At 44.3% G+C, this 22,535-nt stretch overlaps 1 protein-coding gene across 5 annotated transcripts in view; it reads left to right on the top strand.

Annotated features, from left to right (window-relative positions):
- fam131a (family with sequence similarity 131 member A) overlaps positions 1-21,790 on the top strand; it is a 96,516-nt gene extending 74,726 nt beyond the window's left edge. For all 5 annotated transcript variants that reach the window (XM_062976829.1, XM_016995677.2, XM_062976833.1 and 2 more), the window contains 2 exons: positions 13,825-13,953; positions 17,551-21,790. In XM_062976829.1, the coding sequence (XP_062832899.1) occupies positions 13,825-13,953; positions 17,551-18,098 (677 nt within the window). In that variant the 3' untranslated portion in view covers positions 18,099-21,790. The remainder of the gene's footprint in view (positions 1-13,824; positions 13,954-17,550) is intronic.
- Positions 21,791-22,535: the final 745 nt, after the last annotated feature.

Genomic DNA, 22,535 nt, shown 5'->3' with positions numbered 1-22,535 from the left:
CATTTTCTTTCCCATTAAATCTTGATTTTTGTGTTGTGGCGGCTGAACTATGCAACTCTATTGACCAAAACCACATCTGTAGCACAATCAGAATATCAGCTGAATTTAGGAAGTAAAATCAGGAGTTTAGGCTCCAGACCTGACTCTTGATTTAACTCCAAAATTGCATGCTTCATCCTTAGTTTGAATTTCTACTCAGAGCTTGAAAGAGTTTTTTGGCATTGCTGTGCCAACTAGAGATATTTTGGAATTGAAATCCCTACATCCTAAAATTCGAGGTCTCTGTGTGCCTACTTGGAGGAGCATTTGGATCAAGCAAAAGCTGCTACAACTTACGGATTCGTCCAGAATTTGTGGATGACCATATCTTCCTATATGATTATTTTTGAGTTTTTGACTGGCTTTTGGCTCTTCATTGATTGTTATAGAACGGTCTTTTAATTTACATGGGTATTTGTGTGCTGTGTTTTAATTCCTCAATAACATTTTCAATGATTTCCACAATGTGTAAAGGATAGTTTTTTCATGAGGATCAATCTTCTTTAAAGGAGCCCTGGTGGCAAAGTGTATTAAAGCACTGAGCTGCTGAACTTGCAGACCGAAAGGTCCCAGGTTCAAATCCCGGGAGTGGAGTGAGCACCCGCTGTTAGCTCCAGCTTCTGCCAGCCTAGCAGTTCGAAAACATGCCAATGTGAGTAGATCAATAGGTACTGCTCCGGCGGGAAGGTAATGGTGCTCCATGCAGTCATGCCAGCCACATGACCTTGGAAGTGTCTACGGACAACGCTGGCTCTTTGGCTTAGAAATGGAGATGAGCACCAACCCCCAGTCAGACATGATTGGACTTAACGTCAGGGGAAACCTTTACCTATCTTCTTTAGCTATACACTTTGTTAATCTAGCTACTATGCTGTGAGCCACCTTGATCCTTGTCTTGGGAGGAATATGGAATATAAAACAGAAAGATGGATAGATGAATGTGTGGATGCTGGACTCATGAGAAGGTGGTGGACTCTCTATCTTTGGAGTTCTTTAAGGAGTAATTGACCAGTGCTTGAGAATCACTATAATCAATTGATCCATCAACAAAATTATAAAGACAAAGAGAAATAAAGAGACCAAAAGGGCCATCCAGGCCAACCTCGTCCTTTGCAGGAACACATAGTTAAAGCATCCCTGACAGATGGCCATCCATTTAGATAAATGGATAGATAGCTAGACAGACGGGGCCTCTGGTGGCACAGTGTGTTAAAGCGCTAAGCTGCTGAACTTGCAGACCAAAAGGTCCCAGGTTCAAATCCCGGGAGCGGAATGAGCACCCGCTATTAGCCCCAGCTACTGCCAACCTAGCAGTTCGAAAACATGTAAATGTGAGTAGATCAATAGGTACCGCTCCGGTGGGAAGGTAACAGCGCTCCATGCAGTCATGCCGGCCACATGACCTTGGAGATGTCTATGGACAACGCCGGCTCTTCGGCTTAGAAATGGAGATGAGCACCAATCCCCAGAGTTGGTCACGACTGGACTTAACGTCAGGGGGAAACCTTTACCTTTTAGCTAGACAGACAAGCCTTGGCAGACTGCAGTCTAGGGAGCCTTGCCTTATTCCTTGTAACCCTTGCTGGATGGTCCATCTATCCATCCATCCGGCCCACTTCTGTCCCTCCCTGGCCAGCAGGAGAGGCAGGCTCTTGTAGTTGGAGAGGTTCGGCTGGCAACGCAAGGCTGGCAGCTGAGTCATCCAGAGATTGGGGAGCCAGGGAAGCCAAGCCAGAAAGCAGGCATCGTTATCTCTCTTCTTAGCAGCTAGAAGCAGGGAATCAGAGAGTCCTCCCCTCTGTATTTGCAAAGCCCCAGCAGGGCTGAGCGATTGTCCTCCTGCCCAACAAGTCTCCTGCTTTTAGGAACAAAAAGGGCTGTCACGGGGCATGATTGTCACCCCAATGCCAGGCTTACCGTGAGGCTGAGCTCTTTGCTGCCTGACAGCTGGCAAGAGAGACAGGCATTCAGGGCAGGATAAACAGGGACAGATGAGGCCATTGCCAAAGCCATTCAGATCCTCTGCCCTGCCTTTGACAAAGCCTGTCAAGAGAGACTGACCATGGAACATCCCTGGGGAATTTAGGCTCTCTTTTCCCTCTTTGATATAGTTTCCACCTTTAGGAAGTCCCACCAAACAATGGATTTGTATTTCCCCCCAGGCCTTTCCACTGGATGTTAAGAAAATGCCCATGCTTGTCAATGAATCTCGGTGTTGTTCTTTGCGCTCCAATGCATTTTGATCCCAGGGAGAGACTCTAGCATTGGTGTTTTGCATCTGACATCTTCTCTGAGTCAGGAGGAAGCTGACTCAGATGTTGGAGATGTTGATGTTCTGCAACTCCCATCATCCCCAGCCAGCAATGATGAGGAATGATGGCAGTTGTAGTCCAACAGCATCTGAAATAAGCCAAGATGCCCTTTCCTGTTCTAAACAGTGCTGAAAGAAGGCTGGAAATTCAGCTAAAGACCAGATATAGCATTTTCAAAGACTAGCCCAGTTTAGCAAACCTCAGTGAAAAGGCAATGGATAAAAAAATAGCTTTTGGGCATATTCTGCCAATGTAGCATTTTTCCTGAATATTGTTGTGCCAAGGTCATTCATGCTTGGCCAGGTCATGTTGTCGATGCATGCAGCACGCAATGCCAGCAGAGATTTTCACATTGCTTTGAAGAGGCTACTATAAAGAAAAGCCTGGTTAAAAAAATTGTAGAGTCAAAGTTACTAGGAGTTTGAAGCAGACTTTGAAAAAGTTACTTTTTTGTTGTGTTTATGTGGGAACTGGAAGAAATTTCTGCATGCGTTAGAATTATTCCTTGGAATAAGCACTTCCATCCAAACATGCCTGCATTTAAGGCTGGGTTTGAATCATATAGCTGTCTAAATATTTTTTGCAGCCTTAGAAGCCATGCCAAGGGATGACAAAGTTGCTGTTTAGAAACATGTAGAAGGCTGCACAATTCCAATTCTGAATGAAGAATAATCAAGACATGCAATGACAGTCATTGCTCTTTGTATCTATCCTTCTTTAACATAAAATTCATCCTTGGACAGTTACTGGTCCTGACGAGATTTCTCTGTATCTGTTATAGGCAGCACACCTTCCTCTTCCTTACTTCTCCTCCTCCCCACTAAACCAGAAACTTTGGGACTGTTTTTAATGTGGAGGGGGCTCAGCATTGACAGGCAGGCAGTTCTTCATTTTGCATTTAAAGGAGTGAGGGCAAATGACTTTTCCCATCCAAAATCATGGAAACATCTTTCAATAGGAAGCCTCTTGCAAGCACAGTGTGGACTTAGAAGCGCCATTCACGTGTCCTCTGGACTCCAGAATAAATGGAAGGATGTGTCCAGTTCTGGGTATCGCAGTTCAAGGAAGGGATTGGAAAGTGTCCAGGGAATGGCAACTCAAATGGTCAAAGGTCTGAAAACCAAGTCCTATTAGGAGCAGCGTAGGAAACTGGGTATGTTTAGCCTGGAAAAGGAAAGGTGAAAAGTGGGCATGATAGCCATGGTTGAGTATTTGAAAGGACGTGATAGTGAGGAGGGAAAAAGCTAAATTTTCTGCTGCTTCCTTTTTTCAGAGTCATTAGCTGCCCTTGGCTCCCATGCCTGGAACTCCTCTACCCTCAGAGTGTTGCTTCAATGGCTTCTCTGTGTAGTTTGACATGATAGTTGTTGGAGTGGTCAAACATTTCTGTGGTCTCAAATAATATTCTGTGTCCAGGTTGGTTCATCAAGTGCTCTGCTATGGCTGATTTCTCTGGTTGAGTTAGTCTGCAGTGCCTTTCATGTTCTTTGACTTGTGTTTGGGCAATGCTGCGTTTGGTGGTCCCTATGTAGACTTGTCCACAGCTTCATGGTATCCGATAGACTCCTGCAGAGGAGAGAGGATCCCTCTTGTCCTTCGCTGACTGTAACATTTGTTGGATTTTCTTTGTGGGTCTGTAGATAGTTTGTAGGTTGTGCTTCTTCGTCAGTTTGCCTATGTGGTCAGTGGTTCCCTTGACGTATGGTAAGAACACCTTTCCTCTGGGTGGATCTTTGTCTTGACTCTCATGGCTTGCTCTTGGCCTTGCAGCTCTTCTGATGTCTGTGGTGGAGTATCCATTGGCCTGTAGAGCCCAGTTTAGGTGGTTTAGTTCACCTTGGAGGAGGTGAGGTTCGCAGATTCTTTGTGCACGATCTGTCAGGGCTTTGATTGTGCTCCTTTTTTGATTTGGGTGGTGGTTGGAGTTTTTATGAAGGTATCTATCTCTGTGTGTAGGTTTTCTGTAAACTGTGTGGCCCAATTGTTGATTGGGTTTGCAGATGACCAGAACATCTAGAAATGGCAGTTTTCCTTCCTTTTCCTTTTCCATGGTGAATTGGATGTTTGGGTGGATGCTGTTGAGGTGGTCCAGGAACTTGCTGAGTTCCTCTTCCCCGTGGCTCCAAATGGTGAAGGTGTCATCAACATATCTGAACTAATAGGAGGCTTTGTGCTGCCGGATCTTAAGGTCTACTACGAAGCTTGCAACTTAATCTGGATTAGAGATTGGATACAACTAAAAAATAAGAAAATTTTAAACTTGGAAGGCTTCGACCTGTGCTTGGGGTGGCACGCATATTTATGGAAAGAGAGGATGCCAAAGGAGAAAAACTTCGGGAATAATTTCTTTAGATCAGCCCTTATAAAAACTTGGGATAAATACAGAAAAAGGATGTACAAAAAAAACCCCAGATGGTTTTCCCCATTAGAAGCCTCGCAAAGAAGACTTTTAGGTTGGGAAGAATGGCCATGTTATGAGAAGATAATAAAGAAATCGGGCAAAAATTACGAGCTAAAATCTCTCCAAGAGATAAAAACAATACATAAAAATATGACATGGTTGCAGTATTACCAATTAAGGGAACAATTCAAGACAGACAAAGACCTAGGATTCATGGAGAAGGACAACTTATGGGACAAGATACTTTTCTCAGAAAGAAAGACCATCACGAAAATATACAAAGTTTTATTGGAATGGAATACTGAAACAGAACTTATTAAAAATAGCACGTCCAAATGGGCAAGATGTGTGGGAAGACCAATCCTTCTAGAAGAATGGGAATCATGCTGGAACAGGAAATTAAAATACACATACTCGTATAACTTGAAGGAGAACTGGATGAAAATGCTGTATAGGTGGCATTTTACGCCCAAGAAACTAGGGAAAATAAATAAAACAGCAAATATAAAGTGTTGGAAATGTGGAGAGGAGGAAGGATCCTTCTACCACATGTGGTGGAATTGCAAACGGGCTAAAGAATATTGGAAGAAAATACATGAAAGTGCCCAACTGATTGTAGGTGTTAAGTTTCAGAAACTTCCAGAAATTTATTTATTGAATATCTTCAAACTACCCCCTGGATCAAATGAAGAGAAGATATTAACATTAAGCCACCTCTCCACGGCAAAAGGTACTGAAGACAGAGAGGACTGATATAAAGTATTGAGAAAAGAATGTGGAACTGCATTAAGGACTTGTACAGAAGGAAAAGGAAAATGATATACAACCAATGGGAATGTCCTGGAAGTACCTCCCCCGTAACCTTATCCCAACCCTGAACCTTCCCTATATCCTACCCCCACCCCACCCACCCCTCCTCTTCCACCCTCAACCCTAACCCCCCCCCCTACCCCTAAAATGTTTTTTTATGTGTATTAAATTTAAATAAAGATTATTTATATAAAAAAACCATATCTGAACTAAAGTGTTGGCTTTTTTGGCGCTGTTTCTAGGGCTTGTTTTTCAAAGTGTTCCATATAGAAATTTGCTACTACTGGGCTGAGAGGGCTCCCCATGGCCACTCCATCTTTCTGTTCATTGTGTTTTCCTGTATGGCAGAATGGGGCTGGAGTGGGTGGCCTTTTGGGATCTTTTCCATATCTATGAAGTATGTTTTAAAGGGATTGCAGGCACCATTTACTACTCCCAGAATGGTTCAGAGTCAATTGCTATCTCAGTATTTCTGAGCATTTCTGAATAGTCCTTCTGATTGATAATTCTAGAGGAAGTTCGACTTGGCGCTCCAGTCTGGCCAGATCATATTGGAAGTAGAAAGAGGGTTGGCTTCCTAAGTTCAGTCTTGAGGGAGCCCAACATATCCTTTCCCAGCCCATGCCCCCATTGATGCCCATTGATGCTGATGCATTCATCTTTGCCTCAGTTTCAGCCATTCCACCGGTTCTTTGGTGGCAATTCAGCCAAAGCTCCGTCCTGGGCTTTCCTGGGCTCTTTGCAAGGACTGGAAGCTGGATCTGGGAGTGACCGCTTCCCCTTGCCCTTCTCCTCCGGAGGTGACGCACGCAGGCAGCTGCAGACCCAGATTAGCCACACGCCACCCCCATTTAACCACAGGCTTGGCCGCTTGCTGACAAGTAAAATTAACAAATACACAGCTTAGTCCAATCATAGGCTCCAGACTTTCGGCTCTTGCAAATGGTGTATGACAAGGGAGATAAGAACTGCCAGAGCATCTTTTTTGCTGCAGTGGGCACTCTGCACATGCTCAGAAGACATCCATTGATAGAGGGGAGCATAAAGTCCCCTAGGGGAGATGGGGCGGGATATAAGAATAAATTATTATTATTATTATTATTATTATTATTATTATTATTATTATTATTATTATTTTATGACACAGCAAACAAGATAGATATGCTGGATTTCGTATCACAAAATCACAGGTCGAACACTTCCCAAGTGTCTAGGACTGTGTGATGTATTTTCGGATGATGCGTGCAGATCCCAATCTGCAGTTGGCAGATTGTAATTTTGCCAATGTCTATTGTTTCCAAATGCCGGCTGAGATCTTTTGGCATGGCACCTAGTGTGCCCATCACCACCGGGACCACCTGCACTGATTTCCGCCAGAGTCTTTGAAATTCAATCTTGAGGTCCTGATAGCGGCTGAGTTTTTCCTGTTGTTTTTCGTCAATGCAACTGTCACCTGGGATGGTGACATCAATGATCCAAACCTTTTTCTTTTCCACAACTGTGATGTCTGGTGTGTTGTGTTCCAGAACTTTGTCAGTCTGGATTCAGAAGTCCCACAGTATCTTTGCGTGCTCATTTTTCAAAACTTTTGCAGGTTTGTGATCCCACGAGTTCTTTGCTGCTGGGAAGTGGTACTTGAGGCATAAGTTCCAATGAATCATTTGGGCCACATGGTTGTGCCTCTGTTTGTAGTCTGTCTGTGTGATTTTCTTACAGCAGCTGAAGATATGATCAATGGTTTCATCAGCTTCCTTGCACAGTCTGCATTTTGGGTCATCAGCTGATTTTTCGATCTTGGCTTTAAATTGCCTTTGTTCTGATGGCTTTCTCCTGGGCTGCAAGGGTCAGGCCTTCTGTCTCCTTCTTCAGGGTCCCATTCGTGAGCCATAGCCAGGTCTTCTCCTTATCAGCTTTTCCTTCAATTTTGTCAAGGAACTTTCCATGCAGTGTTTTGTTGTGCCAGCTGTCAGCTCTAGTTTGTAGTGCGGTTTTCTATTATTATTATTATTATTGTTATTATTGTAATTAATGGCCTGTATCCGTGTTATGTTGTCATATTAGGCACTTATAGAATCATAGAATTGGAAGAAACCCCAAGTGCTATCCAGTCTAACCTCATTGCATTAAGTGAGAAAACACAATTAAAGCACTCCCAACAGATGGCCATCCACCTAGAGAAGGAGACTCCACCATACCGCTAGGCAGCATATTCAAACAGTATCTGAAAAATATGCACCACAGTAAAGGTTCAAAACATAGAACACAATATGTATATTAGAGCATCATATACAATATGTTAACAATAATACAAATAATAATACAACTGATGATCCAATTCTGTCAGCTGTAGTGGCACACAGTCGTAACTTACAGAGTATAAAGATTTTTAGACTGCAACCATCCAGATTTCATTGCTACACAGAGCAGTTTTCAGTGTAAAACATATATCAGACATGTATCAACAAGATTCCAACTAAAGTTTGTTAGCGACACAGTATGTGTACATTCAGTCTCTTCAAAATGGCATATGATATGCTGTAAAACTAAATATATCAGTGTACAAGTCAATTGGCTCAAACCTGGCTTAGAGTCAAAACAAATCAAAGTCTCTGTAGTCTTGGAGTAGTTCTATAGGACTCCTCAGGATGTAAATGCAGTCAATTGGCTGTAGCTTCAGTTTGTAACAAATGTTGCAGTCATTTACAGTTCCCAGGCTGTTCTCAGTTGTATTATTCTCAGTTCTCAGTTGTATTATTATTTGTATTATTGTTAACATTATGTATATGATGCTCTAATATACATATTGTGTTCTATGTTTTGAACCTTTACTGTGGTGCATATTTTTCAAACATTTTTAGAATAGACAGCTGTGTTTAGTTATTATAGCATATTCAAACAGCTCTTAACATCAGGAAGTTCTTCCTAATGTTAAGTGGAATCTCTTTCCCAAGAATTCAGTGATTCAGATTGGATCCCACCTAAATTGGTGGTTCCCATACTATGGTCCTCTGAGTGTTTGGGATTTCAACCTCCAGAAGCCCCAGTCCGCTTGTCCTACAGTCAGGAATTCTAGGAGAACTAGTTTAGGAGCCATTAGTCTGAACTTTAGGAAGAATGTCTTGATGGTAGAGAAAATCCAGCAGTGGAATAGGCTGGGTTACCTTGGAGGATGGTGGGCATCTCTTGGAGGATGATGGATGGGCATCTCTTTCTGCATGACAGGGGGTTGGGCTAGATAATCCTTGTAGTCCCCCTCAACGGTGTGATTCTGTGATTACCACTGCCAGATCTCTTCTGGGAAGACCAAATGCTGAGGATTCAAGCAGACCTAGCACAGATGCCTTCATGTGCTACTTGCTGAGAAGAGAAGATTGGGTTAGATGAAGTTCAGGTCTGATGCAGCTCTCGTGTTTCTTTGAAGTCAGACTTCAGAGGGGAAGAGAAAGAGAAAGGGAGGCCCTCCTTGAAATTAGATCTCAGTCTTCTTAGAAGTATGAAAAACCTGCCAGATCTATGCTGAGATTGAAATTATTCCTTTATTGGACTGCAATGCCCAAAAGCCCCCCACCTGATCATGGTGTCTGGGGGGATTCTGAATATTGTAGTTGAACGAGAAAGTTTTCCTGCAGCAATCCCTTCCCCAGATTTCTCTTTGTATCTCTGTCAATGGGTGTCTTGCCAATAGCTCAGCCTCTCCATCTGAAACAGAGACCTTGCCCTAAATAAATCCCTTGTTTGCCACAAAAGCGTGTCAATTTGGCAGTGTCGTGCTAATTGTCCTAATTTGCACAGTTTATGCTGCCAGTAGAATATAGGCCAGCCGGACTTCTCTGGCTGCCCGTCTCTTGTCTCGTCTCAGCTCAACATTGGGCTGTAGGCAGTTTTAAATTTGCATGTGTTTAAGATCAATGAATGCGTGAAATGCAACAATGGCACTCGAGGGCGGGCGGGTGAGCAAGCGTCGGGATGGGTTTCCTCTGGGAGCGTCTGCCACCTGCCTTGATGAATATCCTGGCCTGATCATTTTCCCTCCCTGGGGTTTATTTTCGGAGCAAGGTTACCACTTGGAAGCGTCATCTGTACGAGGGCATCGTGGGACGACAGGCACCCAGGGAGGAGCTTGCCTTGATTTTCTACCAAGACATTACTTGTGCAGCAGGAAACCTTGAAATGTGGTTGCTAATAGTGTACAGAGGATCTTATGACAGCAAGATGGTAAATCCAAAGGACCCTAGAGTATGAAGAGACCCCCAAGGGCCATCCAGTCTAACTCCCAACCCTTTTTTATTGTGTCAGAAGTGACTTGAAAACATACTGCAAGTCGCTTCTAATGTGAGAGAATTGGCCGTCTACAGAGACATTACCCAGGGGACGGGACGGCCTCTGGCGCAGCTGGTTAGCAGCAAGCTGCAATAAATCACTACTGATCGAGAGGTCATGAGTTCAAAGCTAGCCCGGGTCAGATTGAGTGCCAGACCATTACTTAGCCTAGCTTGTTGCTGACCTAAGCAACCCAACTAAGAAGTTGCATCTGTCGAGTAGAAAATTTAAGTACCACTTCATGCGGGGGGGGGGGGGGGGGGGCTAATTTAACTAATTTAGTAAAGGTAAAGGTTTCCCTTGTCGTTAAGTCCAGTCATGTCTGACTCTGGGGGTTGGTGCTCATCTCCATTTCTAAGCTGAAGAGCCAGCGTTGTCCGTAGACACCTCCAAGGTCTTGTGACCAGCATGGAATGCCGTTACCTTCCTGCCGGAGCGGCACCTATTGATCTACTCACATTGACATGTTTTCGAACTGCTAGGTTGGCAGAAGCTGGAGCTAACAACGGGCGCTCACTGTGCTCCTGGGATTTGAACCTGGGACCTTTTGGTCTGCAAGTTCAGCAGCTCAGTGCTTTAACACACTTCACCACCGGGGCTCCATAATAACTAATTTACATCACCATAAAAAGTCTAGCAGCGTGTGGAAGAATGAGGAAGAATGAGGAAGTAATCCATCAAGGACTCGGTGTCACAGTGGATGATGAAGCAGCAGCTCCCCCTGTGGCCGGAACTGAGCATACCCTCATGAAACCAGAAGCTGGAAAATGTCAAATTGCTTCTGTGTCTCTGTATGTTGTATGTCTAAAGACATTGAATGTTTGCCATGTATATTATGTACATTGTGATCTGTCCTGAGTCCCCTTCGGGGTGAGAAGGGCGGAATATAAACACTGCAAATAAATAAATAAATAAATAAATAAATGTGTTAGTTGGAAGGCTTCTCTCATGTACCTTCAAGCTAGAGCTGACAGACGGGAGCTCACCCTGTCTTGCAGATTCGAACTAGTAACTTTCAGATCAGATACCCAACCTTCAGGTCAGAAGTTCAGCTGGCAAAAGGGTTTAACCCATTGCTCCACCACAGCTCAGTCTAGAAAGGCTAGAATGGCCCTTTCCTTGCTGTTGAATTGATAGCAGGAGAATATGTTAAAAATACTTTAAAAAACTGAATGCCTTTAAAGAAAGGGCTTTTGATGTACTGTTTTAATTGTGTTAAAAAAACACTCTTAAATATCTTTAGTTGTGTGTTTCAACGTGTTAGCAAAAAGGCCTTTAATGGTATGTGTGGTACAATTTTTAATTGACTGCTTGTTTATAATTTCTAATAACATACTTTGAATGCTCTTTCATGTTCTTATAGTTGTTGTGTGCCTCCACGTTGCTTCTGACATAGGGTGACTCCATCACAGGGTTTTCTTTGCAAGTTTAATTCAGAAAAGGTTTGTACTTGCCTTCCTCTGAGGCTGAGAGAGTGTGACTCACCCAGTGGACTACATGTCCAAGTGAGACTTCAAACCCAGATCTCCAGAGTCATAATCTGATGATCAAGCTACTATACCAATGTTACCGGTTTTTCAAAATTGAAAGGTTTACATGTGAGTTGTACCCAGGTTCATAAATCACACTCATCTCCTTATAACTCAGTGAGAGAAAGAGGGAGAGAAAGGGGCATTCCTCCCATCCCATGATCCTATGACAATTAGCATTTCATTGTTTCCTGATGATGCCCTTCAGGGTTCCTACCATATGGACCCCTCATATCCATTACCAAAGCTGATTGGCACAAACTAGGGATCGCAACCAGATACAGTGAAGACATCTGCCCTTGCGCTTTGCTACTCTGCTGTTGAATACATCTCACCACATTAGAACAGTCAATGTCTTTATGAGACATGCTGCATTATCACAGGATGTCTACACCCAACTACTGCTGGAGAAAATATACTGTTTAGCCAGTATTATACCACTTGATATCAGTTGGGAAATAGCAGCCTGTAATGAAAGGACCAAGGCAGTGACATCTCCTGCCCATCCTCTGTTTGGATATCAGCCAGCATGCCAATGCCTTAAATCAAGAAATAGCTTCCTAAGACCTATGAGATACTTGCAGGAACACCTCAGCAAGCAAGAGTCCAAAAGTGGCAGGCTAAAATCCGGAACTTCAATCAGTGGCTGATATCGGATGAGAAACTTCCTCCTGGGCACGCAGAAGACTGGGCGACTTGGAAGGCGCTGAACAGACTTCACTCTTGCACCATGAGATGCAGAGCCAACCTTAAAAATGGGGTCTCAAAGTGGAGTCCACAACATGCGAGTGTGGAGAAGAGCAAACAATACACCACTGACTACAATGCAGCCTGAGCCTTGCCACATGCACAATGGAGGACCGTCTTACAGCAACACCAGAGACACTCCAAGTGACTAGATTCTGGTCAAAGAACATTTAGTATAATGTCAAATTTTTAACTTTGTTTCTGTTTTTTAAAAAAAATACATTATAACTGTACCCTCAATTCACTTCTGACACGAAAAAATAAATAAATCCATTACCAAGACAGATCCCCTTTTCTCTTCCCAATGACAGGGCTACAGAAGGACAGATACACTACAAACACATATCCCACAAAGGACTCCTTTTGTAGTCATAACAGTCAGCAATACAGTAGAGTCTCACTTATCCATAACTTACTTATCCAAGTCTCTGGATTAGTCAATGTTTTCAATATATCGTGATATTTTGGTGGTAAATTCGTAAATACAGTAATTACAACATAACATTACTGCACATTGAAATACTTTTTCTGCCAAATTTGTTGTATAACACGATGTTTTGGCACTTAATTTGTAAAATCACAACCTAATTTTTACGTTTAATAGGCTTTTCCTTAATCTCTCCTTATTATCCAAGATATTCGCTTATCCAAGCTTCTGCCGGCCCGTTTAGCTTGGATAAGTGAGACTCTACTGTAGTTTTATTTCAGTTTAGCATTGTCTTGTATTGTCAAAGGCTTTCACGGTTGGAATCACTGGAGACTTGTTAACATTGACTTGTATGCTTTAGCTATTTGAGTATTAAATACTTAAAAATATCTATGTATTTTTCGTGTTGATTTGCAAGCTACAAGTTTAGGAAAAACATGGCATGAATAGAATGGCGATGACAACAACAGTGACAAAGATGACAAGAACAACAGCATAATGACTTTGGCAGCGGATGATTTATTTCACTGAGGGTGCAGATATATTGTGGAAAGAATGCAGTTTAGCACCTCTTTAACTGCATTGATTTAATAAGGAGCCCCCAGTGGGTTAAAGCACTGAGCTGCTGAACTTGTAGACTGAAAGGTTGTAGGTTCGAATCTGAGGAGCGGAGTGAGCGCCCACTGTTAGCCTCAGCTTCTGCCAACCTAGCGTTCGAAAACATGCAAAATGTGAGTAGATCAATAGGTACCGCTCCGGCGGGATGGTAATAGCACTCCATGCAGTTGTGCCAGCCACGTGACCTTGGAGGTGTCTACAGACAACGCTGGCTCTTCAGCTTAGAAATGGAGATGAGCCCCAACCCCCAGAGTTGGACACGACTGGACTTAATGTCAGGGAAAAACAACTAACTTTACATGATCTTTAGCCTTCCCTGCCAAAAAGTGCTGGTATCTCACCAAACCACAACTCCCAAGATTCCACAGCATTAAGACGCAGCAGTTAAAGTGGTATCAAACTGCATCCATTCTACAGGGTAGATGCACCTATACTGTACTTTTAAAAAACAACTTATGGGTAGTCTGAAATTCACCAGGTGAAGCTCCTCTTCTCCCTTGCTTCACGATAGTGGTCTTGACACTCTGTTTCTTCTAACGTTTCTTCTTGATACCATTCTTTCGTCAATGTTGTTTCCATTGTTTTTACGCTGTTTGCTGTCTCTCTCTCTCTCCTTTATAGGTGTTGCAGAACAATTTGCCATTGCGGAAGCCAAGCTGCGGGCCTGGTCTTCCGTGGATGGAGATGACTCCAACGACGAATCCTACGATGAAGATTATGCTACACCTTCGGATACAACCCAACCAGCCGGTAAGTGAGAGCAAACAACATCTGCACTGTGGCATTAAAGCATGTTGACACCACATTGAACTGTCAAGATTCAATATTATGGAGTCATGGGAGTTACAAGAGCTTTAGCCTTCCCTAACCAAACTACAACTCCCAGGATTCCATAGCAATGAGATAGGGCAGTTAAAGAGGTGACAAACTGCATTGATTCTACAGCTACACAATTCTACCTTTGCATGGAGTTCCTACAAGAAAGCTCGGTCTCGTTTTCCCAAGCCATTGACTCCGTAAAACAAGATCTCTAACTGCTGCATGCACTCTAATACAGTAGATTTCAAGTTAATTGAAGTCAGGCAGCCAGAATTCCTAAGCAATTGGCATAAAATTGAAGAAAGGTAAAGGTAAAGGTTTCCCCATGACATTAAGTCTAGTCATGTCCAACTCTAGGGGTTGGTGCTCATATCAATTTCTAAGTTGAAAAGCCGGTGTTGCCCATAGACATCTCCTAGGAGCCTCCGGTGGCCTAGGGGATAAAAGCCTCGTGACTTGAAGGTTGGGTTGCTGACCTGAAAGCTGCCAGGTTCGAATCTCATCCAGGGAGAATGCGGATGAGCTCCCTCTTTCAGCTCCAGCTCCATGCGGGGATATGAGAGAAGTCTCCCACAAGGATGGTAAAACAAAACATCCGGGCGTCCCCTGGGCAACGTCCTTGCAGATGGCCAATTCTCTCACTCCAGAAGCAACTCCAGTTGCTCCTGACACGGAAAAAGAAAAGGTCATGTGTCTGGCGTGACTGCATGGAGCACCTCTATGAACAGCTAGGTTGGCAGAAGCTGGGGCTAACAGTGGGAGCTCACCTCACTCCCCGGATTCGAACCACTGACCTTTTGGTCAGCAAGTTCATCAGCTCAGCGGTTAAACCCGCTGTGCTATCGAGGGCTCCAAAAATGGAAGAAACAAGATTTTAAATAAAAATTAAAATATAATAATTTTAGTGGAAATGTAATTTAAAGGTCCTGTTGATGCAGTGCAGAGCTGCATTGGCTTTTATGGCTACTGCATCATAGTGTTCTTTCATGTTTAGTCTAGTAAATCTCCGAGATCTTTTTCAAACACACCCAGGTTGACCTGCTCTTTGCAGGCTGGTTCAGAGAGGCCACTTTGGCTTCCATATTGTCAAAAAGGTGGCTACCATTTTGCAGGGTGTGCCCTCTCTTTTCTCTGCCACTGTTCCTTGCCCTTGGCTTGAGCAATGAGGCTTTCACGCTGTGCACCGTGAGCCTGGCAGCTGGCGCACATGTGTTGGCAAAGTGCGTAAATCTGCATCCTCCTCTACAAACAAAAGCTCTCTCTTTATTTCCCCCTACAATTAACTTTGCATATCAAAGAAAGTCAACGGTAATCTGCTGGCACGGCATCTAAAGGAAGTTCTAATTATTCTTCTGTGTAATTAGAGTGAGTGGGCAAGGAGAGAGGAAGAGGAGGAGGAGACACAGAGGGGAGAAGGCTACCTTCCCTCAGGTTGCGCACGTCACTGGGGTGGGAGGGGGCCGTAGCCATGGCAAAGAGTCATGCGCCCACCGCTGAACAGGATTAACATAAACCCTGCTAATTTGAAGGGAGGCAGATTACTCTGAATCAGAAGAACACAAAATACATTTTGTTTTGGGGTGTATAGCCAAAATGTGCATGGAGGTAGCCAGGTTTTGAAATGCTAAGCTGAAATAAACACGCATTATGCAGTCAGCCCAGCAGCTACTGGTGCACATGTGTGGGCAAAAGTGTGTAAATCTGCATCCTTCTCTATGCACATTTTGACATTTTGGATAATTGATTTCTGTACGGTATTTGATATTCTTGCAAAAAAGCTAGCAACATGTAGGTTAGAGCCTTCTAGAAGGTCTAGAGCCTTCTAGAACTCTTAGATCATCGGGGGAGGCCCTGCTCTCGGTCCCACCAGGCTCGCAGGTAAGGCTGGTGGGAACGAGGGACAGGGCCTTCTCGGTGGTGACTCCTTGGCTGTGGAACACCCTCCCCAGCAACATAAGGCAGATACCAACTCTCCTAGGCTTCAGGAAAGCCTTAAAGACATGGTTGTGCATGCAAGCTTTTAATGAATGAGAACATGGACTTTACATGACCTGTACGAAGACTTGAGGATTCTGGATGAATGGATTTTAATCTTGGACATTCTTAAAATTTTATATAATGTGACTTTATTTTGTAATGGTATTTGTTTTACATGAACAGTTGTTTTGTGGATTGTTTTATATGAATTGTTGTTTTTACATTGTTTTTAGGCATTGAATTTTTGTCTATTTACTGTAAGCCATTTTGAGTCTCCTTGGAGAGAAAGGTGGAGTAAAAGTGATGTAAATAAATAAATAAATAGATTAGACAATCAGAGCCGGCCCTAGGTATTTTTCAAGTGTAGGTGAACAGAATTTTGGCACCCCCCCCCCCCCAAAACCAATCACTGAAAAATATAAGCGTTGGATAAGTGAAAATGTTGGATAATAAGGAGGGATTAAGGAAAAGCCTATTAAACATCAAATTACATTAAGATTTTACAAATTAAGCACCAAAACATCATGTTTTATAAGAAATCAACAGAAAAAGCAGTCTCGACTGCGCCCACGTATGTTTTGCGCCCCAAGTGACCACTTAATTCGCCTCATTGTTGGACCGGCTTTGTAGATAATGCTACTGTTAGGTGGATTAGGTGCTTACTAATGGGTCCTCTTCACCTGGAGAAAAGTGATGTGTGGTTTGGACTGTATGGCCCTTGAGGTCTCTTTCAACTCTATTATTCTTTGATTCTATTTTCCTTTCAGGCCACTCACTGCCTCTTGGAACAGGACTAGTGTCACCCATTGGATTTTCACGGCTGAGCAGGGATTCAAACCTTGATCTCCAGAGTCATAGTCCAACGTTCAAACTGCTAAGATACATTTTAATATCTGGAAGATAAAACAAGTTTGTGGAAGTGGGTTGGATTAGATCAGTGGTTCTCAACCTGTAGGTCCCCAGGTGTTTTGGGCTACAACTCGCAGAAATCACAGCCCGTTTACCAGCTGTTAGGATTTCTGGGAGTTGAAGGCCAAAACATCTGGGGACCCCAGGTTGAGAACCACTGATGTAACCCTACTTCCGACAGGTCTTTTCTAGACTAAAAGTCATGGCTTAATTAAATTTACCAATGGATAAGATAGTCCTTGTGGTCTCTACAAACTCAGGTCACAGCCACACTGACCACTTAGGCCAATGTAGAGCCGGATCAGTTCCATGGCAAACAAATGCCACAGGGAGCTGATCCAGGAGACATGCAAACCCAATGTTAGTCAAAGTCAGAGGTAAGTCCAAATTCTGACACAGAACCCACTGACTTTGGGGCTGCAGGAATGTATCTGGATCAGAATCAGACACAGCAGTCCACACTGGCATCTCATGTGTCCAAACTCAGGCAGCCTAGGGACATAGGATAACAATCCCTGTCCACTCCCACCCCAGCCTCTTTTTCTTTAATTTGAATCCACTGCTCCCTGTCTCAGTCTCCAGAGCAGCAGAAAACAACCTTGCCCCCTTCTCAGTGTGACATCTTTCCTTGCTGTCTTGCAGATGCTGTGCCCCAGATTGCACCCAGCACCCTGCTGAAGGGCTTCCTGCACAGCCGCTTGTGCCAGCTGAATGCTCGGCAAGGCTCCTGCGACCCGGAGAGCGACTCCTCCCAGACCACCATCTCCCCAGAGACTTTGTGCTCCAGCCTCTGCAGCCTGGAGGACAGCCTCCTGCTCAAGGAGCTGAGCTCGCCTTCCGAACTGGCCATCAAACTGCTGGGCTCCCTGTCTGGCAGGGAGGAGGCGCTTCTCTCCAAGTTGCCGGCCACCCAGACCGCCGGCGAATGTGCCTTCCGGAGCCTGGCCCAGCTTGAGTGCCAGGACTCTCTGTACTCCATGTCGTTCACCGAGTCCTGCCTCTCGCCCACGGAGGAGGAGGAGGAAGAGGAGGGAGTCCTGTGCAAGGACTGCGAGGCCCACGAGGACAGCTGCCACGTCCGCAGGAAGGCCTCCGACGTGGCCTCCTCTGGGGTGGTGTCTCTCGATGACAACGAAGAGGAAGAGCGGAGGGGGAAGGAAGAGGAGGAGGAGGAGAGCAGAGAGCAGTGAATCCCTATCCGCTCCGTGGCATGCTTCACCTGCCATCTTGTCCCGTGCCGTGGCATCCATTCTCAACCCTGCTCCGTGGCCCATCCCTTCTCTGAAGAGGAGGGTTCCTCCCACCTGGAGGAGGAGGTGGCATGACCCAAGGCTGGGCAGGGGAAGGTGGGCTGGGTGGAGGCCAATCCAGGAGCCCATCCTTTCCCCGTTGGTCCCTATGTCCTATGCCTTCCTCGCCTCCAATGTGCCATCTGATTCAGCCATTTAAAGCCTGGCGAGCCTGTCGTTTGGCTTCGTGGATTTTGCCTGCTGCATCTTCTCTCTCTTGTACTCTTTCTCTTGTGGCCTGTTTTGTTTTCTTTGCATGAGATTGTCTTGGGGTAGGGGGAATTTAAATAAACGAAACACCGGAAACAAAATCCAAGCGAGCAAAATAACGAAAAACAGGGCTGTGCAGATCGGACGTGTGCCACTGTCCGGTCCGAAGCATGCAACACGCCTTGGTCTGAGTGCGCCCAAGAGAAAAGGCACCCTGTGGATGCTGTCCTGTTGGCATGGCTGAAGCTCTTAAAGCAGAACTGTTGCAAGTCTTAAGACAGTTTATCGCGGTATGTTATACAGATGCCCCTTTCCCCTTCTAAACCCCTGCAGCTCAAGGCGAAGGGCTGAAAACAGAATGTGGAATGCAATGGATGCTTGATTTGTTATGCCTTTTTTTTACAAAAAAAAATCTACACTGGCCCAAATGGACCAACTTCTTGGCTTTTACTGTCTTGAATTTTATACTGTGGACCTACAGGATGCAAGGGGAAAGGCAGGAGCTGGGGCACATGGATGCGCTTGTGCACCCTCCTTGGCCGTTTCCATTGGAAGGGAGCACGGAGCATGGCATGGGCTAGTGGGAGTGGCCAGTCCTCCCACCCTGCCCCAGATCTTTTCTATATTTTTGTATGTGTGTCTCCGTGTTGCCGTCTTCACGGGGTGTCGCTGTCCCTACCATGGAGGATGGGGTTTTCTAAGGGGGGGGCATATTTCCTTCTGCTCCATTCGCCCACCTGGACCAAGCAGGGTGGACAATACTGTGACCCTCATTTCATCCCTTTGCCCCTGCTGTTTCCCAATGCACAGGACCCGGTGGCCTCTGTTTCCCTCCCTCTGGGCTTGGAAATGTTACTTTTTGGGCACTTTCCCAAGCTCTGCTCCTTCTTAGCCCAGGCAGCTCTCAAATCAGAAGGGATGCTTACAATCAACCAGAGAAAATGTGGACTGGATTTGTAGTTTGGAGAGGAATATTTAGAATTCTCTGCCCGAGAGCTCCAGAATCCCCACACTAAATTACAAATCCTATGATTCAATAGGATGACGTATAGGTGATATCCAAGTGCTACAAATATGTAGTTTGGAAGAAACCTTAAACCCCAGAAGATTAATAGTGGAAATCCAGGAATTTCCAGAATAATGGAGAATTGATGCCCATCAGCAGGGGAAATATCAGTCTTATACCATTGTGGTACCTCCCAATGGATCCCAAAGATCTGTAGTTTGGCGAGGACTTGGAGAATTTCTCCATTCAAGACATCTAGCCTCTTCTTCTCAGTAGGAGGGAAAAGAGCATTAGTTTTCAATGAGTATTCATATGTCCAGAAAAAGAAAGGGACCCACAGATATACATGTGCAGAGACTTGTGGGCTTGCATCCCTCCACAGACTGTACAACTCCAACATTTCTGCACATGCACACACAAATTTGGCTTTCCACAAGTCAACTTAATCAGACATACTTTATAATGTAGTGGCCATGTAAATACACATCTCCACACACACACCTCTTAGGTTGAGCAATCATAGACTCTTTCCCATCAAACGCTGGAAATTGTTTTCCTTTTGTGGAGTAGCCAGCAGTTTAGCAAAATGAAATATGTAATTGTGGTGCAGTATGTGTTTCAATGGCATTTTGGTATTGATCTGCCAATGTCAAAGAGCATTCAGCATTGTTACCGGCAATTTGTGGAAACTGGCTGTTTATGAAAGGGGAAGATAAACTGGATACATCATTTTTGAAACACCCTGTACATCCAAGGTAGCTGGCACTCAATATGCTATAATATACACATTTCCCCCTCTTCTTTAGCTAAACAAATGCTTTGCCTTCTACATTGCATTTGGCCATTTTTGGTTTGTTGAGAAAACATGGCTACCAAAAAATATCACTGCAAAGTGGCAACCCACACAATGAGTTCCAGTACAGTGCAGGGAGGTCCATACAGCTAGACTGCAACTCCCATAAACTCCAGTTAACATAGCCAACTGTGACCCATTATGGGAGTTGTAGTCTGAGAATCAGTTGGTGGGCGGCAGCTATAGAAACACATGCTGCATGCCATGTATTTTAAACACAAAATATATTATTTGAACCCATAACTTATCCATACACAGAACTGAGCAAGGATACAATCATGAACGCTCATCAAGACAATCAGGGACGCTGCTGCTTTTGTTGACTGACTCCTGTTCTTTTAATCTGGTGCCAGGGAGGACTGGGTGTAACCTTGGGGAAATGTTGTCCCACAATTTCTAAGGTGGAACCAGTCCAATAGTTCTTAGGGTTTGGGGAAGGGGAGTGGGCAGAGGAAGATAGGGGTACCATTGGAAACATGGGCTGGTAGTTAGGACAGAGTTACATCACTCCTTCTATGGTAGATCCTATATTCTAGTTTTTGTATTGGGTTAAAGGAAAGAGGGCTGCAATGTTCAAGACGTCATGGTTGTGCAGCACACATCACCTTTGCTTGGGGCTGATGGGTGTTGGAATCCAACAGTGGCTGACAACTTCTGATGGGCAAGGCAGAAAATCTACTCTAGTGTTTAGTCTGAATGTTTAAGGAACTCTCCAAGTTCAACCAACTTAAATAGTTCCTTTAAAATTCAGAGTAAAATCTAGAGTGTTGAATTTTTTTGGGAGAGCCCTGAGATGTGGAGGCACACAGGAGTGGATCTTCGGAAAGAGAAACTGGGAGAGAGAGATTTGCTCAAGGGGAGAGGAAATATTGGATACAATAGAGGTCTCTTTCAGATATTTTGACACAGTCGAGGCAAGTTCCTTTTTTGGACCACCACTCCCACCATGCAAAAACCACAGTGGGCAGTTGTGTATAGGAGATCTGGTCCAAAAATGCAGGGGGTGCTTTTCAAACAAAAGTTTGAAGGATGAGAGTAGAAGGAGGGGGTTGTTGCAGTGGAGAAGACAGGGCTGCAATAGGGATCGGGGGAAGAAGAGATGAAAACCAGGTTTAATTGAAAGACATCCCAGTCAAGGAGTCTTGAGATGTTACCACAATTCTCTCCTTCCTCCCAGTCATTTGCCACCTTTTGTGCAGCGTCAGTCCATTCTGTAGAATGGGTACACGTCCTCCTAACACCTCCAACTACTCCCTGTGCAAACCTCTGTTTTTACTCCCCAGTATATCCCTCTTGATGCCTGTGCAGAGCTGTGTCCCAAAGCCTATGCATCCCTCCCCATTTTGACCCCATCTCTCTACTCCTTTGGCTCTCCTTCCCCGCCCCCCTCCCCAAATGCACAATATTGTTTTTGTGTGTCCCTATTTCTGCCCTGTCCCCTTCCTGGTGTACACCCCTGGCTGGTATGAGTGTCCGTTTTGTTCCGTTTGTATCTGTAAATCATTAAAAGGCTGGTTCTACTGACTGGTCTGTGTCTCTTTCTGTCTTTCCTTCCTCTGATCTTGCTCATTCCTACTGTTTCCTTCTTCCGCGTTGCTCTCAAGTAGCATCCCAGCTTAGATTAAGCCGGGATGCAAATTGTATAGCCCTCCAAATGTCATTGAACTACAGCACCCAGTATTTTTTTCTTTACCCGAGAATGGAAATAATAATTAACAAAATTCTGGACTGATGAGAATCTGGACAGTATATTCACACATTTGTGTGTGTGCGCAAAACAGCATTTTCTCCATAGGATACAGATTTATTGTGCAGAAAATAATGTTTCTGTGCTATTACTTTTGTGCCAAATATGTGGTTTTTTGCACCAAAACCCCATGTATACATTTTGTGCACAGTAAGTCCTCAATTACATAATTTTCTGTATCTTAAATAGCGCTTTGTGTGCAGAATTTCTTTTTTGGTGTGAATTTCATGCAAAGTAAAACCTGGACTCTGAATGGTCCTCAAAGCTGCCTTGACTCCCTATATCAGGAGAAAGGCAGGATAAAAATAGAGTAAATTAAAGGAAGAAATTTGCCAACATTGTCTGCTGTTTCCTTTGAGAATGAAATTAGTAAAGAATTATATCCCGATTTTTTAAACCATTGGCTGCTGGCATCCAAGAACATTTGGAGGACTGCACAGTACTTTCTATTTGATAAGGCTACTGGTTTTTAGGCTACCTACTTGTTTCAAAACGTAATCTGTATTCTGTAGTCTACTCCTG

Source organism: Anolis carolinensis, chromosome 3, assembly GCF_035594765.1.
Source record: "Anolis carolinensis isolate JA03-04 chromosome 3, rAnoCar3.1.pri, whole genome shotgun sequence".
Lineage (NCBI taxonomy): Eukaryota > Metazoa > Chordata > Lepidosauria > Squamata > Dactyloidae > Anolis > Anolis carolinensis.
This window is presented reverse-complemented; position numbering and strand designations above follow the sequence as displayed.